General features: G+C 43.4%; 1 protein-coding gene across 1 annotated transcript; it reads right to left on the bottom strand.

The window, feature by feature from the left end:
- Positions 1–849: 849 nt before the first annotated feature.
- On the bottom strand, positions 850–16,482 carry SLC16A8 (solute carrier family 16 member 8). The gene is made up of 6 exons (XM_070754811.1): positions 16,438–16,482; positions 12,519–12,769; positions 9,211–9,354; positions 6,993–7,228; positions 6,359–6,869; positions 850–1,227 (listed from the first exon to the last, which is right to left on the bottom strand). Exons 2-6 carry the CDS (start codon positions 12,745–12,747, stop codon positions 851–853), a joined length of 1,497 nt encoding a protein of 498 aa, XP_070610912.1. The 5' UTR covers positions 12,748–12,769; positions 16,438–16,482; the 3' UTR covers position 850.
- Between the last annotated feature and the right edge of the window lie 2,494 nt (positions 16,483–18,976).

Below are 18,976 nucleotides of genomic sequence, written 5' to 3'. Positions count from 1 at the left end.
GGGTCTTATACTCTGAAAAATATGGTACACAATTCTTTATTCATTGGAGAGTTATATGGTTTGGAATCCATAACTTTGTTTATAGTATCATTCTGACTGTATGTACAATGGTACCTCTACTTACGAACTTAATTCGTTCCGTGACCGGGTTCTTAAGTAGAAAAGTTCATAGGAAGAAGCAATTTTTCCCAATGTAAAAGCAAATAATGCATGTGATTGGGGAAACCACAGGGAGGGTGAAGGCCCTGTTTCCTTCCAGGAGATTATTAGAGAAACCCCACAGAGGCTTTTCCACACCTTTTCCGGCCCTATTTCCTCCCAGGTGATTCCTAGAAAGGCCCCACTGAGGCTTCTCCCCGCCTTTTCTGACCCTGTTTCCTCTCAGGAGATTCCTAGAGAGGCTCCACTGAGGCTTCTCCCCGCCTTTTCTGGCCCTGTTTCCTCCCAGGAGATTCCTAGAGAAGCCCCACTGAGGCTTCTTCTCACCTTTTCTGGCCCTGTTTCCTCTCAGGAGATTCCTAGAGAGGCCCCACTGAGGCTTCTCCCTGCCTTTTCCGGCCCTGTTTCCTCCCTGAGAGGGGGGGGGAGGGGTTCGTAACTGGAAAATAGTCCGTGAGAAGAGGGGGGGAAATCTTGAACACCCGATTTGTAGCTAGAAAATTCGTAAGTATAGGCGTTCGTAGGTAAAGGTACCAATGTATTTATTTTTCTAAAAGCTTTTCAGGATTCTCTGCCTGTCCTCATAGCATTCAAGACTGTATACACTTTCAATATCCTCCTCTTGGTTAAATCAGATCCCATGTGCCGATGTCACTGGCTCTTTGGATCCTTTTGTTTTGTTTTTGGATCTTTACGTGGTTAAAACTCTTTCCCCTACCTGATCAATAGTGCAACCATCTGGAACCAGAGCTACATTCTCTCCTTTGGGTTGTCCGCCATTTTTGTATATTGCAATATGATTCTCCCTGTCACTGCCAACGCTGTCAGTGCTTTGGGCCGGAGATTGGTCATTGCTGAGGCGTTCCGTTGCTTCCGGTAGGTCTGCTTCTTCTTCCGTTTCACTGTTACTTCTGACTATAGATGGATTCTCTAGCTGAGGGGTAGTTTCTTTTTTTGCGTTCAGGCAGCAGTACGAAGCAACAGTCAGGAAGAGCCCAGACAAGACAACTTCTGAGCCAGCAAGATAGAATATAATTTCATATTTCTTGAGTGTGTCGACCAGTCGCCCTGCAATTTTGAAACAAAGCATAGCTGCATTGAAATATGTTCCCACAGTTTCATATGAATGTCATATAAGGTGCTTAAACTTGTAGCTTATGAGTTTGTAGGTTTCGTAAATGTAGAACTTCAATCAGGCCTGCATTTATTTATTTATTTATCTATCTATCTATCTATCTATCTGTCTATCTGTCTATCTGTCTATCTGTCTATCTGTCTATCTGTCTATCTGTCTATCTGTTTATCTGTTTATCTGTTTAATTGTTTAATTGTTCAATTGTTCAATTATTCAATTATTCAATTATTCAATTATTCAATTATTCAATTATTCAATTATTCAGTTATTTAATTATTATATTGATTGATTGATTGGATTTGTATGCCGCCTCTCTCCAGAGACTTGGGGCGGCTAACAGCAACAATAAAACAGTGTACAATAGTAATCCAATACTAAAACGATTAAAAACCCATTAATATAAAAACCAAACATACATACATACATACATACATACATACATACATACATACATACATACATACCATGCATAGAATTGTAAAAGCCTAGGGGGAAAGAGGAGTTCCAAACATGCGATAAAACACATTTTCGTACAGACCCTTTTTCATTCACAGAATTACTGAGGGATCCACTAGGATCACTATGGAAAAGATAAAAACAGTATAGAAACATAGAAACATAGAAGACTGACGGCAGAAAAAGACCTCATGATCCATCTAGTCTGCCCTTATACTATTTCCTGTATTTTTATCTTAGGATGGATATGCGTTTATCCCAGGCATGTTTAAATTCAGTTACTGTGGATTTACCAACCACGTCTGCTGGAAGTTTGTTCCAAGGATCTACTAATCTTTCAGTAAAATAATATTTTCTCACGTTGCTTTTGATCTTTCCCCCAACTAACTTCAGATTGTGTCCCCTTGTTCTTGTGTTCACTTTCCTATTAAAAACACTTCCCTCCTGAACCTTATTTAACCCTTTGACATATATGTTTCGATCATGTCCCCCCTTTTCCTTCTGTCCTCCAGACTATACAGATTGAGTTCATTAAATCTTTCCTGATACATTTTATGCTTAAGACCTTCCACCATTCTTGTAGCCCGTCTTTGGACCCGTTCAATTTTGTCAATATCTTTTTGTAGGTGAGGTCTCCAGAACTGAACACAGTATTCCAAATGTGGTCTCACCAGCACTCTATATAGCGGGATCACAATCTCCCTCTTCCTGCTTGTTATACCTATGCAGCCAAGCATCCTACTTGCTTTTCCTACCGCCCGACCACACTACAGTATTTCTGTAATGAGATGGATTGGACTGAAAGAGAATGACTAGTCCCAAATAACCCAGCTAGCTTTCATGGCTAAGGCAGAACTCACAGCCTCTGCTTTTTAGCCTGGTGCCTGATGGATTAAACCAAACTGGCTCTACCACTAGACCAGTGATAGCAAATCTTTTTTTCCTCAAATGCTGAAAGAACATGCGCATGCACTATCGCACACGCACAATAATTCAGTGCCTGGGGAGGGTGAAAACAGCTTCCCCCACCCTCTAGAGGCCCTCTGGAGGCCAGAAATGGCCTGTTTCCCAATTTCTGGTTGGCCCAGTAGGCTCGTGTTACGCCCTCCCTAGGCTTCTGTGGAGCTGGGGGAAGGTAAAAATGCCCTCACCCTTCCCCCCAGAGACTCTCTGGAAGCCAGAAACACCCTCCCAGGGCTTCTGTGAAAGCCAAAAATCAGCTGGCCAGCACACACATGCACATTGGAACTCAGCTAGGGCAATGGCTTGCATGCCAGCAGATATGCCTCTGCATGCCACCTGTGGCACCCGTGCCATAGCTTTGCCATCACTGGACCCTCTATGGGTCTTCCAAAATGCTGTTGACCTCAAGCCTCCATGAACGTTAACCTGATCAATAACTAATGGGAATTGCATGGACGTTGCACACACATTCCATACCACTCATCTCATCTAAATGCGAAAAACACTCATGCAGAATCATGACATCTCCAGAACTGTAAAGCCTACAAACTTGAAATTTGACATGTATGTTCCTCTTGGCTTCTAGGTGCTCGCTAAGAAAGAATTTTTTGAAATGATGATTAGATCATTAGTATTTTTTATATTATTGTTAACACACTCTAATGCTAAGGAGTTAGACATTCTATTCCCCCTCCCCGCCTGAAAAGAACTCTGTTCCAACTGCCACTTGGCCCTGTCCCTCATCCGGCCTGAGGGCTGGGAGTTTTGAGAGGATCAAAGAGGCCAGCCTGAGGGAAAGAAAGATATAAGAATAGAGGAGGCTCCTGTGGGGCAAGCCTAAGGGAGGGAAGGAGATAAGACAGGAGAGTTTCTGTGGGGCAAGCCTGAGGAAGAGAAAGGGATAAGATAGGAGAGGCCTCTGTGGGGCAAGCCTGAGGGAGAGAAGGGGACAAGCCCGATTACATAGTTTCATGGCGGAGCACAGGTATTCAGCTAGTATATGATAATCTTAGAAACAGAACATGATAAAGAAAATCAAGGAGTAGGTGGCTGTTGTGGCTGGGAGAGCTTTGTATTGTGTGTCTATTGTGTCTATTCATGGCCCAGGATGCTCAGTCACTTATGCCCTCGTCACCTCCTGAGTGGACTGCTATAATCCATTTTACCTTGGGCTGCCCTTGGCAAGCATCAGCTGACACAATATAGAGCACTGAGGAAGTGTTAGGTGTATCCCTAGAGTGGCACATGCTATACCTTTGCTCTGCAAACTGCATTGGTTGCCATTTTGTTTTCAGGTCCAATCCAAAGTGTGGGCTTTGACCTATGCATTATTTGAGGGCCATCTCAACCCAATGACATCTGCCCATCCCACTAGGTCTGACAGAACCGGTATGGTCAGCGATGGGCTGCGGCACCCAAGGGGGGATGGGACGCAGTGAGAGTAGTAAGTTTAAACGCTATTTATTGAATACTTAATAGCTTTTTTAAATTGTCCTTCCTTCTCTAGTACCTTAGTATGATCCTTAATTACTTTTAAAATAGGAAATAAATAGTATGTTTTCACCTATAAACTGAAATCTAGAACTGAACTTTTATAGCAATTAAAGAAAATTGAGTTACTTGCCTAATCTGTTATAATACTAAACTTTGTGGGTTCAGTACAAAACCTTAAAATGTTACTGGGGTCCTCAAGAAATAATGCTGTCTATCATTTGTCCTTTTTGTGGAACCGCCTTCTACCGCACGAATCCCAGCATCCGATAAGGTCCCACAGAGTTGGCCTTCTCCGGGTCCCGTCGACCAAACAATGTCGTTTGGCGGCCCCAGGGGAAGAGCATTCTCTGTGGTGGCCCCGGCCCTCTGGAATCAACTCCCCCCGGAGATTAGAACGGCCCCCACCCTCCTTGTCTTTCGCAAGTTACTCAAGACCCACCTATATTGCCAGGCATGGGTGAACTAAGACATCTCCCCCAGGCTTTCTTATATTTTATGTTTGGTATGTATGTGCTGTATGCTTTTTAATTGTTGAGGTTTTTATATAATTTTTATTATTGTCCCATTGTTATACTGTTTTTTTATTACTGTTGTGAGCCACCCCGAGTCTTCGGAGAGGGGCGGCATACAAATCTAATAAATATAATATAAATATATATAATATAATGTGACTTAATCAACTGAAAAAGAGTCCAAGCACCTATTTGAACACTTATCTTGGTCAGTAAGCCACTCCCACCAAGTCACATGACCTTTAAGCCACTCCCACTGGTCACATGATTGTCAAGCTACCCCCCCACTTGGTCACATGGTTGGCAAGCCACTCCTACCCAGTCACATGACCATCAAGCCACACCCACACAATAAGCCTGGCCCACAGTGTGGTAGTAAATTTTTTTGCAGCCCTTCACTGGGTATGTTGCAGATGAGATTTATAGAATCAGCATATTGCGCCCAACAATCTGGCTCCTCGTTTCACCCATCTTGGAAGGATGGGAGGCTGAGTCAACCTTGAGCCTGCTGAGATTTGAAATGCCAAATTGCAGGTACTTCACTCTTATCACTGTGGCTCATAAGAAACAAAATAAATAAATAGGACTAAGCATGAATATGCCCTATCTCAAAGGAAGTTCTACACAAGAAACATAGAAACATAGAAGACTGACGGCAGAAAAAGACTTCATGGTCCATCTAGTCTGCCCTTATACTATTTCCTGTGTTTTATCTTAGGATGGATATATGTTTATCCCAGGCATGTTTAAATTCAGTTACTGTGGATTTACCAACCACCTCTGCTGGAAGTTTGTTCCAAGGATCTACTACTCTTTCAGTGAAATAATATTTTCTCACGTTGCTTTTGATCTTTCCCCCAACTAACTACAGATTGTGTCCCCTTGTTCTTGTGTTCACTTTCCTATTAAAAACACTTCCCTCCTGAACCTTATTTAACCCTTTAACATATTTAAATGTTTCGATCATGGCCCCCCCTTTTCCTTCTGTCCTCCAGACTATACAGATTGAGTTCATTAAGTCTTTCCTGATACGTTTTATGCTTAAGACCTTCCACCATTCTTGTAGCCCGTCTTTGGACCCGTTCAATTTTGTCAATATCTTTTTGTAGGTGAGGTCTCCAGAACTGAACACTATTCCAAATGTGGTCTCACCAGCGCTCTATATAAGGGAATCACAATTTCCCTCTTCCTGATTGTTATACCTCTAGCTATGCAGCCAATCCTACTTGCTTTTCCTACTGCCCGACCACACTGCTCACCCATTTTGAGACTGTCAGAAAGCACTACCCCTAAATCCTTCTCTTCTGAAGTTTTTGCTAACACAGAACTGCCAATGCAATACTCAGATTGAGGATTCCTTTTCCCCAAGTGCATTATTTTACATTTGGAAACATTAAACTGCAGTTTCCATTGCTTTGACCATTTATCTAGTAAAGCTAAATCATTTACCATATTATAGACCCCTCCAGGAATATCAACCCTATTGCACACTTTAGAGTCATTGGCAAATAGGCAAACCTTCCCTACCAACCTTCCCCTATGTCACTCACAAATATATTAAAAAGAATAGGACCCAGAACAGACCCTTGTGGCACACCGCTTGTAACCTGTCTCTGCTCAGAAAGGTGGTTAGACTTACCTGCGGAAGGTGGTCCAATGAGTACAGCAACAGCTTCGATGAGCAAGTTAAGCCCAATTGCGCTGGAGAATTTCTGTGATCCAACAATAGTCATGAGCACTTCAAACTGCAGAGCTCCCACCATGCCATAGGACACACCGAAGAAAATGCAGAAGATGACAAGGGATGTGTAGGTGTTGGCCCTGGCACTACAGATGTCCGTCAGGCCATTGAAGAGCATTGCAAAACTGAACAGGTAGGTTATATGGGGTCGTATCCTCTTCATCCCAGCAAACATCCCACAGGATGGACGGGCAAAAATATCTACGAAGCCAATGATGGACAAAAGAAAGGCTGCCTCTTTGTCAGGTATCCCTATGTCTTTGGCATAGTTGACTAATAGGATTGTGGGCACAAAGAGGCCCAGAACCATGATGAACTTGGTGATGGTGTAAATGATAAAACCCCGGATTTTGAAGATTGAAAAATTTAATAAGCTTTTTGTTTTCTTGGCCTTTTTCTTCTTGAGTTTCTTGTGTTTCTTCACATTGTCCAGGGTCCCGTCCACCTCTTCTGTTCTTCCTCCCATGGGCAGCATCTCTTTCGTTTCATAAGTGTCGGTGGCCTTCTCGCTTGTCTTCTTCCCCGTGCCGACTGCCAAGGGTCTCATGAGCGCCCCACAGGTGCAGCAGTTCAGGAGCAGCCCCCCCATGATGAGGAACCCCCCTCGCCAGCCAAACTTTTCCAGCAGGACTTGACCCAGGGGAGAAAGCGCCGAAAGGAAGACCGGGCTCCCGGCTGCAGCTAGCCCATTGGCCAAGGGCCTGCGCTTGTCGAAGTAGCATCCTAACATAATCAAGGAAGGCTGAAAATTCAGAGCCATTCCTAAACCTGGGGAAAAAATTGCAAGAGGAACAATTGATGGAAAGACATCAGGTCTCAAGTCTGATGCCAAGGTTTCAAGGTCCCTATATAAGCATAAAACGTATCAGGAAAGACTTAATGAACTCAATCTGTATAGTCTGGAGGACAGAAGGAAAAGGGGGGACATGATCGAAACATTTAAATATGTTAAAGGGTTAAATAAGGTCCAGGAGGGAAGTGTTTTTAATTGGAAAGTGAACACAAGAACAAGGGGGCATATTGTGAAGTTAGTTGGGGGAAAGATCAAAAGCAACATGAGAAAATATTATTTTACTGAAAGAGTAGTAGATCCTTAGAACAAACTTCCAGCAGACGTGGTTGGTAAATCCACAGTAACTGAATTTAAACATGCCTGGGATAAACATATATCCATTGTAAGATAAAATACAGGAAATGGTATAAGGGCAGACTAGATGGACCATGAGGTCTTTTTCTGCTGTCAGTCTTCTATGTATCTATGTTTCTATATTTGAAGCAGAGATGGGTTTCTGATGGTTTGGACCGGTTCTATAGAACTGGTAGCGGGAATTTCCCTCTGCTCGCCAGTGATGGACAGCTGGCTATGCCCCAGAACCATCTCTCTTAGCAGTGCCATAGGTAGCGCCATCTTGTTCTTTGTTTATACGCATGTGCAGAAGCTAGATTTTAGCATCGCACATGTGCACGTGGGCGCACTGCTAAGGGTGGGCAGCAGCCAGGATGGGGTGGAGCTGGAACTGATCATATTGAGTAATCTGAGAACTGTGTATTAGAAATATCTAGGGAACCCAAAGTCCCCATGACTGCTTTCCCTGTGACCCTTATTTAAAGCAATTTCTCCTTACAATCAATAGGAGCATATAGGAGCTTCTCTCAAGCAGCGAATCGCAATAGCAATAGCATTAAGACTTATATACCGCTCAGGCAGGGGTTGCCGTTCCTGCTGCTACCAGTGCAATGCGCATGCAGCTCTGGGTGACCAGTGGGCAGGCACAGGTGGCCTAGCGAAAAAATCCCCGAAATCTCTTTCACGCCCATCTTCTCGCAAGAATTTGCTTCCTGCACATGCACAGAAGCAAACTCTCAATGGGATGCGTGCGCATGTATGCACCGGTCACTCAAAGCTGCACATGCATTGCCATTTTTACCACTGGTGCGCAGTGTGGCCCATACCGGACCAGAATATCTCCGGGACCGCCTTCTGCCGCACAAATCCCAGCGACCAGTTAGGTCCCACAGAGTTGGCCTTCTCCGGGTCCCATCGACTAAATAATGTCAGCTGGCGGGACCCAGGGGAAGAGCCTTCTCTGTGGCGGTTCCAACCCTCTGGAACCAGCTCCCCCCGGAGATTAGGACTGTCTCCACCCTCCTCGCCTTTCATAAACTTCTTAAAACCCACCTCTGCCGTCAGGCATGGGGGAACTGAGACATCTCCCTTGCCTATGCAGTTTTATGTATGGTATGTTTGTGTGTACGCATTTAGGGTTTTTAGGCTTTTAATGTAAAATTGTTATTTTAGACTTTAATATTAGATTTGCTATTGTATATTGTTTTATCACTGCTGTGAGCCGCCCCGAGTCTGCGGAGAGGGGCAGCATACAAATCAAATCAAATCAAATCAAATCTAAATAAATAAAAGGAAGCCAATCCTGATACCGCTTCCTAGTGCTTTTTTCAGCCCTCTCTGAGCGGTTTACAGAGACATTTTACCCACCTCAGAAGAATTGAAAGCTGAATCAACCTTGAGCCGGTGGTGAGATTTGAACTGCTGAACTACAGCTAGCAGTTAGCTGAAATAGCCTGCAGTGCTGCACTTTAAGCACTGCACCACCCCAACTCAAGTATAAACATTAAAGCTCCATTATATGGCATCCATCATCCTGACAATATTTCAACAATGCCAGGTTAGCTGTCATTTTCTGAAGTAGGACTTGCACAATGGGGCGTCTTTCCACTTGGGGAAGGCTCACCTGTCAGCACTCCAGCAGACAAATACAGTTCAATTATGTTGGTGGTGAAGGAGGCCAGGATCATTCCAGACGAAGCCAGGAGGCCCCCAACAAGCATCACAGGCCGACATCCGAACTGGTTCACCATAATGCTGCTCAGAGGTCCTGCAGGGCACCCAAGAATTCAGAAAAGGGGTCAAGATCAGAATAATATGAAAGGAATGCAAAACCGCAACAATTTCCTAAGACCAAACAGCAGATGGTCTTAAGGTGGCTTGGATTTGTTGACTAGTGAAGGGACTACTTCAGCTTCAACCACAACAACACAAGAGCACACAACAGATTTAAACTTAATATTAACTGCTCCAAACTTGACTGTAAAAAATATGACTTCAGTAACCGAGTTATCAAAACGTGGAACTCATTACCGGACTCAGTAGTGTCATCCCCAAACCCCCAACACTTTACCCTTAGATTATCCACGATTGACCTCTCCAGGTTCCTTAGAGGTCAGTAAGGGGCATGCATAAGTGCACCAGTGTGCCTTCCGTAGGGAGGAGGGGGGTGGGAGGCTCCGCCCACCTATTTCAGATGCTTCTGTGCATGCGCAGAATTGTCGCACGAGCGTACGCACAAACCAGTAGCAACAGGATTTGCACTCATTACTGTTTGCAAAGCTTAAATTTCCTCAATCTGCACAAAAAACATGTAATGGCATAGGTATTTATTTATTTATATTTATTTATTTATTTTGTCCAATACACAATGAGGGTTTTAGTGGGTATACATCTATATACACATAGTAAAATACATGATGAAGGTTATAGAAGAGATACTCATAGTAAAATATATCTAAGAAAGAATAGAAAAGAAGATATAGTAATAGAACATATCAATGAAAGAATAGAAGAAGAGATATAGGAATAAAAGAAAGGTATAGGAGGTATAGGAGAGCAATAGGACAGGGGACGGAAGGCACTCTAGTGCACTTGTACTCGCCCCTTACTGACCTCTTAGGAATCTGGATAGGTCAACCGTAGATGGATAGATAGATAGATAGATAGATAGATAGATAGATAGATAGAGAGAGAGAGAGAGAGAGAGAGACAGACAGACAGACAGACAGACAGACAGACAGACAGACAGACAGACAGACAGACAGACAGAATTAAAGCTTGCAAGCTAGGAAGACAAAGGCTCCAGCCTTAATGGTTGGCCTGACACTTTCTCCGCTCAACTTTTCAAAATTGCAAGGAAGCCCTGCAGGGTAATTATTAAGAACGTAACATGACCCATGACCTAAAGCATGGTCCAGGAAGCCGTTTTTAACTTGTGGGGTTCGCTATTTGTGTGTGGGTATGTGTGCACGCGCTGTGTAAAATGAACAGAGTTGAACTTTTCAACTTTAAAAATGATTATGTGTTTTCATGCTGGTGGATATAAGGGGTTTTCTTTCTCAGCATTTTCCACATCCCTTCCCCCACCACAAAAAAAAATAAATCCTGGGATTGAAGACTTTTAAAAAGCTCAATGGATACCTTAGGTCTCTCCCAAGCTTAAGGTAGAGATAGCCACGGCCTGTGAATGGGAATGAAGGAAGACAGATGGAAAGGGCTGACTTTTGCATAAATAGTTAAATCTTTGATGACATTAGTGTGGCTGTAAGTAGTTTTACTCTAAAAATATGGGGATATTTTGCTGTCCGAATTCATGGAGTGCTAGCCATAACCTTTAGTGCAGGGATCCCCAAACTTGGCAACTTTAAGGCTTGCGAACTTCAGCTCCAAAATTCTGGGAGTTGGAGTCCACAAGTCTTAAAGTTGCCAAGTTTGAAGACCTCTGCCTTAGTGGATTTTTTTATTTATTTATTTTGGCAAGTACACATTGGTGGTATACAAAGATACTGTATAGCAATATTTATATACATAATACTAGTAAAAGAGAAACATTAGTGATGTGCCGGTGCCTGGAGGCTGTTGGGGCCTGGATGGGTGTCAACAGACTCAAGCTCAACCCGGATAAGACGGAGTGGCTGTGGGTTTTGCCTCCCAAGGACAATCCCATCTGTCCGTCCATTACCCTGGGGGGGGGGAATTACTGACCCCCTCAGAGAGGGTCCGCAACTTGGGCGTCCTCCTCGATCCACAGCTCACATTAGAGAACCATCTTTCAGCTGTGGCGAGGGGGGCGTTTGCCCAGGTCCGCCTGGTGCACCAGTTGCGGCCCTATCTGGACCGGGACTCATTGCTCACAGTCACTCATGCCCTCATCACCTCGAGGTTCGACTACTGTAATGCTTTCTACATGGGGCTACCTTTGAAAAGTGTTCGGAAACTTCAGATCGTGCAGAATGCAGCTGCGAGAGCAGTCATGGGCCTACCCAGGTATGCCCATGTTTCACCATCACTCCGCAGTCTGTATTGGCTGCCGATCAGTTTCCGGTCACAATTCAAAGTGTTGGTTATGACCTTTAAAGCCCTTCATGGCACTGGACCAGAATATCTCCGAGACCGCCTTCTGTCGCACGAATCCCAGCGACCGATTAGGTCCCACAGAGTGGGCCTCCTCCGGGTCCCGTCAACTAAACAATGTCGGTTGGTGGGCCCCAGGGGGAGAGCCTTCTCTGTGGCGGCACCGACTCTCTGGAACCAACTCCCCCCGGAGATCAGAACTGCCCCTACTCTTCCTGCCTTCCGTAAACTCCTCAAAACCCACCTTTGCCGTCAGGCATGGGGAAACTAAACATCTTCCCCTGGGCACGTTGAATTTATATATGGTATGCTTGTGTGTGTGTATGTTAGTATAGGGGTTTTTCTTAAATTTATAATAGTTTAATTAAATTGGATTATGTATTGGATTGTCTTTTCACTTGTTGTGAGCCGCCCCGAGTTTTCGGAGAGGGGCGGCATACAAATCCAAATAATAAATAAATAAATAAATAAATAAATTAGGACAGGGGACAGAAGCCACTCTGGTGCACTTATGCACGCCCCTTACTGACCTCTTAAGAATTGGGAGAGGGCAACAGTAGATAGTCTAAGAGTAAAGCTTTGGGGGTTAGGTGATGATACTACAGAGTCTGGTAGTGAGTTCCAGGCATCAACTACTCAGTTATTAAAGTCGTATTTCCTGCAGTGGAGTTTAGAGCAGTTTACTTTACGTTTGTATCTGTTGTGTGCTTGTGTGTTGTTGTGGTTGAAGCTGAAGTAGTCGTTGACAGGAATGACGTTGTGGCTGATGATTCTATGGGCTATGCTTAGGCCGTGTTTAAGGCGACGTAGTTCTAAGCTTTCTACCCCCAATGAGGTTTTTCCATGTGTAATTCTTACCTGTTCCATACAGCATGGCCAGCATGATGGATGAGATCCAAGCCGTGTCACTGTATCCCACATGGAAATCATGCATCAGGTCCTTGAAATAAATGCTCACTGCCTTGGGAAACCCATAAGAAAAACCAGTGATGACGAAGCAGCCCAGTAATATGAACCAGCCCCAGCCACCATCAGGAGGCTTTGCTTTCTCAGGCACTTGTCCTTGTTTCACATCATCTCTACCCATGGCCCAAACGAGGAGAAGAAGCCTAAAAGCAAGCAGAACATAGATTGTAGCAAAGACACTCATAAAACTTTCTCCAAATTTTATAGTATTCTGAATCTTCTTTGTCTTTAAGTTTAAAGGTTTATTATTATTATTATTATTATTATTATTATTATTATTATTATTATTTTTAAATTTTGCTTTTTAAAACCAAACATTGGGGATAAAATGAATAAGCTTTTACTAATGTCTTCCTCGGGCAGTGTTCTGTCTGGGTCACTCCAGAAGCTATGACCAACCCAAAAAGATAAGCCAGACACACCGGTTGAAACCAAACACAGTTTTATAATGGTAAAGAGAAAAGAAGCCAACAGAAAATGTCCTTACAGATCAGGAAAACACTGGAACTCCAAATAGATACACGAAGGCAATTGTTCATACAGAAACACAGGATCCTTAATGCCAGACGAGGCTGTTGCAAACAGACACCAACCTCCCACCAGTCTTCAAGGCTGCTGGGCCACGAGCCAGGAACAAAAACGCTGAGAGAAAATGCAGATAACAGCAACTCCACTTTGATAACACTCCACGGTGCCGAAAGGGTTGCCTGCCTTATAAATCCTTCCCTGCTAATGAGGACCACACCCAACCCCCTGGTGTTCCTCATTCAACGCTGATAATATCTATTCAGTTGATATCTCCTTTGATCTATGCGTCTGTGTCGCATACTAATGATAGCTTGTGCTTCGTCATCCAATGACTCCAGGGACTCCAGAGAATCCAAGCTACTTGCTTGAGAGAGCCCTTCCACAGGGCTCCCAGGCCTTTCTTCCTCGTCACTTTCCTGACTGCTATCTCCCCTGTCTGGCTGCCAAGAACTCTCCTCTCCGCTCTCAGCCTCCCCTGGGCATGGAGCCAGCAGAGACGCAGCTGGTCTTTGATCTGGCTCAGGCTGAACTACAACAGGCAGTAAAGTTCATAGTCATATTTGTAAATACATTGTTTGTCTCAGAGGTCCAGACTAAAAGTTCAATCCTGGCTAATCTTAATAATCACGGATGGCAAGAAGCTACTGAGCTAATGATAGCCCCCAAATCATGTTCTGAACTTATTCCATAGTATTTGCAAATAGAAGTGACCTTACCTGTAAAATATCATGTAAATGGAAGACAGTAACCACCACATTTTCTCTGCCACTATCACCAACCTAACAGTTAATGCCCAGTTAATGGCTTTGAAGGCAAAGGTATTTACCTTAATCCTTTTATTGTTCATGCTCTGGTTATCAATATGAAACTCCAAAATACTCCAGCTGAGGGATTTATATGTGCGTCATTGCCCCAAAACAAACTTCTTGCAGGTTTCAGAACTTTTTCTTCAGATTACCTCTCTCTACTTAGGCATGAAGGCTAACAAGTGGTTGGGTGGACTGTAAGACTCACAGAAGGTGGCAGGCTTCCAGTACAGAAACTTAAAAGTTATTTTAGGCTAGGGTGATTTTTCCATCTGATCGATATCCACTTGGTCAACTGAACTTGACCGCTTGTTTTCTGATGCTCAGTTGGCTTAAAAGAAAACTCCTACAAGGGCCACAGATTACTCACCAATATTTTAAATGCTCTTGACGTGGCCAATGCATTCCACATCTTAGAAATAAGGAAACCAGTAAGAAAATTGACCCTCTGTATTTAAGGAAGGTATCATCGCAAACCTTGCTAGCCACTATCAAGATTATTATATAGCTATTTATTTATTTATTTGTTTATTATTTGTCAAACATATACAGGATAGTAGTTTGAATAAACATAACATAAGTAAAAAGTAATGGTAAAAGAGGACAATAGAACAGTCGGACAGGGACGGTAGTCATAATGGTGTGCTTATGCACGCCCCTTACAGACCTCTTAGAAAGGGGGAAAGGTCGACTGTAGACAAACTAAGGTTAAAGGTTTTGGGGTTTGGAGAATAAACCACAGGGTCCACATCTACTCTCCAAAAAGACCTCGACTTTGTCTCACATTGGTCTAGCACATGGCAACTTCAAATATCAACCAGCAAATGTTCTACCCTCCACATCGGCAAAAAGAATCTGAACCTCATATATAAACTGAATAAACAAAATCTCACAGCCAACCACCACTCAGTAAAAGACCTTGGAATACTAATATCAAATGATCTAAGTGCCAAAGCCCACTGCAACAATATCGCCAAAAAGGCTTCTAGAGTTGTTAACCTGATCCTACGCAGTTTCTGCTCTGGCAATCTCATGCTACTCACCAGAGCCTACAAAACTTTTGCCAGACCCATCCTTGAATACAGTTCATCTGTCTGGAACCCATACCACATCTCGGACATCAACACCCTTGAAAATGTCCAAAGATACTTCACCAGAGGAGCCCTTCACTCCTTCACTCGAAACAGAATACCCTACGAAAGCAGACTATCAATCCTAGGTCTAGAAAGCTTAGAACTACGTCGCCTAAAACACGATCTAAGTATTGCCCACAAGATCATATGCTGCAACGTTCTACCTGTCAATGACTACTTCAGCTTCAATCGCAACAACACAAGAGCACGCAACAGATTCAAACTTAATATTAACCGCTCCAAACTTGACTGTAAAAAATATGACTTCAGCAACCGAGTTGTCGAAGCGTGGAACTCATTACCTGACTCAATATTGTCAACCCCTAACCCCCAACATTTTTCCCTTAGACTATCCACGATTGACCTCTCCAGGTTCCTTAGAGGTCAGTAAGGGGTGTGCATAAGCGCACCAGTGTGCCTTCCGTCCCCTGTCCAATTGTCCCTCCTTATCTCATTTATCTTTTCTTCCTTTCAAATATGTTCACCTATACTTTTATATCTTTTCTTCTATTCTTTTCTTTACTTATATTATTACATATCTTTCTCTTCAATGTGTATTATGTATTGGACAAAATAAATAAATAATAAATAAATAAATGATCGTTCAAGCCACTCCCACCTGGTCACGTGGCCGGCAAGCCACTCCCACCCATGATCATTAAGCAACACCCATAGTGTGGCAGTAAAAAATTTGGCTGCCCATTACTGCTTGTACATACAGTATATGTAGATAAAAATTTAAATGGTCTAAAACTGAATGGATTCAAGTGTTAGAGAATTTATTTTCAGTTCAATAAATAGTATATGTGCACCTTTCTGTACACCAGAATCCACAAGCTAAGGAAGTTCTTCACTCTTACTTCCAAGAAAATTAGAGAGCACTGCATTTGAAGTCATATAGCAGCAATTTATAAAAATAATTTGGGGGGAGCTGTTATTAAATTGTTAAATTAAATTAAATTGTTTTCTTTTTCTTTTAAGTTTAATAAGGGTTCCAAATAGACAAATGGATTCCAAAGCTATTAGGGCAAATTAATTTGGCCTTTACTGACATACCTTGAACAATTTACTAAAATATCACATCAGTACTTAGCCTTAATGAAAGCTAGTTCCACTGCTCAGCAAGGTGAAATGGATTCGGTTATTGTGGTTGTCAGTGCACAACTGGAAGACCAGCCTAGGGACAGATCATCCTAGAGGACATCTACCTATATGGTCACTAAGAGTTCATACCAGCTTGATGGCACATAAATCATTTTTTTTTAAAAATCAAAATTGACGACAACAGATAAGCACATTCATCATATTGAAATAATTCAGTGTTGCCAAAATAGATATACATACCTGGATCCGCTGTGGCTTTCCTTTTGTACAAGACCAACACCTTTGAGAATCTTCAGCCAGGTAGAGTTTGAGGGAAGAAAGAAGGGATATTTCTGTAACCAGCTCAGACCATGACAATATAACTTTTGGAAGAAGCCTCCTGTTTACAGTTTTCTAGCCAGCAAAAGTTTTTCCCTTCAAGCTGGGATTTCCAAGTTTCAATGGCCAAGAGTAGCAATCATCTAAGTGGCTCCTAGCCTGGCTGCTCCAGATTGCCCCAGAGTTCAAGGACTAAGCTGTTCACAGTGCCTGGATGTGGGTCAGCAGCTGCTTATGTTGTGAAGCTGCTAATGGAGCAGGCGTTGTTGCTTTAGCAGAAAGAAAACACTTCACTGTTTTTAAGAGGCTTTCCCAGCCAACGGGAATGCAAAGGTTTATAACTGGGCCAGAATCCTCTGAGGAATTCTGTTTTTCCTCCAAAAGAGGAAATGGGAGAAGGACTCTTACGGGCATGGTCAGGTACACAGAAACGGTAGGGGGAAAAATGAATTCCCCCCCTTCTGGGCTCTGGGTATGTTTTTCCTATCGCAATAAATGAGGTTGAATGCGTATAATTTTAGAAGAGCTCTAAACATTGACGGCAGAAAAAGATCTTGTGCTCCATCCATTATACAGTGATACCTTGTCTTACAAACTTAATTGATTCCGGGACGAGGTTCTTAAGGTGAAAAGTTTGTAAGACGAAACAATGTTTCTCAAAGAAATCAGTGGAAAAGTGATTAATGCATGCAAGCCCAAAATTCACCCCTTTTGCCAGCCGAAGCGCCCGTTTTTGTGCTGCTGGGATTCCCCTGAGGCTCTCCTCCATGGGAAACCCCACCTCCGGACTTGTGTGTTTTTGCAATGCTGCAGGGGAATCCCCGCATCGCAAAAACGAGCGCTTCACTGGCAACGGAAGTCCAGAGGTGGGGTTTCCCAGTGAAGGGAGCATCAGTGAAATCGCAGCATCGCAAAAACACAGAAGTCCTCGAAACCCCACCTCTGGACCTCTGTGTTTTTGCGATGCTGCGATTTCACTGAAGTCGGGAGGTGGGGTTTCCCATGGAGTCCCCTCAGGGGAATCCCAGCAGCACAAAAATGGGTGCTTCGCTGGCAACGGAAGTCCGGAGGCAGGTCATCCCAGCAGCGGTGGTGGGTTTGTAAGGTGAAAATAGTTTGTAAGAAGAGGCAAAAAAATCTTAAAACCCGGGTTTATATCTCGAAAAGTTTGTATGATGAGGCGTTTGTAAGATGAGGTATCACTGTACTATTTCCTGTATTTTATCTTAGGATGGATATATGTTTATCTCAGGCATTTTAAAATTCAGTTACTGTGGATTTACCAACCACATCTGCTGGTTGTTTGTTCCAAACATCTACTACTCTACTACACATAGAGTTTATATAGTAGATAATGTATGTTTTTGTGTGCCTGTGTGTAATATGTATGTACACATATGGCACATATACATAGAATTAAATAGTATGTTTTGGATGTTCAGTAATAGTAAATAGATAGGGAAATTGTATCTCTTTGAGGCGAGGAGAGGCAACCTAATCCTAACCCAAGCCCTTGATGTGAGTGACATCAAGTTGGCCATGTTTAAGCCAGTCACATGAGCTTTAAGCCACCCCAGTCACATGATCGTCAAGACACTCCCACCTGGTCACATGGCCAGCAAGCCATCACTGATCCTAGGGCTTCTCAGTCTTAGCAACTTTAAGATATGTGGATGAGCAGCATGGAAGGGGACAGGGTCAAATAAAACCATAGCAGGTACATTATTGGAAGGTTAGGGGCAAATCACTATGGAGGAAATCTAATTTATATGGCAATGATGGCTAACCTTTTTGCCATCACATGCTCAATGCAAGGGAAGCACAGCAGGATCATGCTCACACTCATAATTCAATGTGGCTCCATCCAGTGAAGGGCTACCAAAATATTTACTTACCACACTGTGGGCATGGGTTATGCCGGACGCCCTGCATTTTCTTTCAACGTCTTTCGGTGCAAATTGGGTGCTCTGGCATGGAGCTCCATTTTCGGTACCCACTGTGTTCTGTCCCATCTGGGCAGTAGCCCACCCCTGCCCACCCCTCTTAAAGCAGTCTGGCTGGAGAATTCTGGAGTGGAAGCCCACCCCGAGTGAAGGGCTAGCAAAAATTTTACTAACCACACTGTGGGCATGGCTTATGCCGGACGCCCAGCATTTTCTTTCAACATCTTTCAGTGCAAATTGGGTGCTCTGGGGTGGAGCTCCATTTTTGCTCCCCCACTGCGTTCCCTCCCATCTGGGCAGTAGCCCATCCCTGGTCCCGTGCCACCAGATATGGCTTCGGATGCCCCGTGTTCCCCATTTACAGTTATATGGCCACTAAGAGTCGATACCAATTTGTTGGTACATAATCAATTGATTCAACAGGAGGGAAAGCTCTATCTTTAAAGTAAATACTTTAAAAAGGATTTTGTGGCACAATATTAAAAGAGAAAATTAGTGGAAAAGTAAGTGGGGCCAGT

The sequence above is a fragment of the Erythrolamprus reginae genome, chromosome 6 (genome assembly GCF_031021105.1).
Source record: "Erythrolamprus reginae isolate rEryReg1 chromosome 6, rEryReg1.hap1, whole genome shotgun sequence".
NCBI lineage: Eukaryota > Metazoa > Chordata > Lepidosauria > Squamata > Dipsadidae > Erythrolamprus > Erythrolamprus reginae.
The sequence above is the reverse complement of the archived record's forward strand: the minus strand, read 5'-3'. Positions and strand labels throughout refer to the sequence as shown.

Excerpts from the sequence above, each read along its gene's own strand:
- SLC16A8 (XM_070754811.1), bottom strand. The coding sequence starts at position 12,747 with ATGGGTAGAGATGATGTGAAACAAGGACAAGTGCCTGAGAAAGCAAAG. Across the intron at positions 6,870-6,992 it reads CGCTCATGAGACCCTTGGCA|AAACTCAAGAAGAAAAAGGC; the intron begins GTCGGCACGGGG and ends AAGAAACACAAG. Across the intron at positions 1,228-6,358 it reads CATTGGACCACCTTCCGCAG|GGCGACTGGTCGACACACTC; the intron begins GTAAGTCTAACC and ends TCAAAATTGCAG.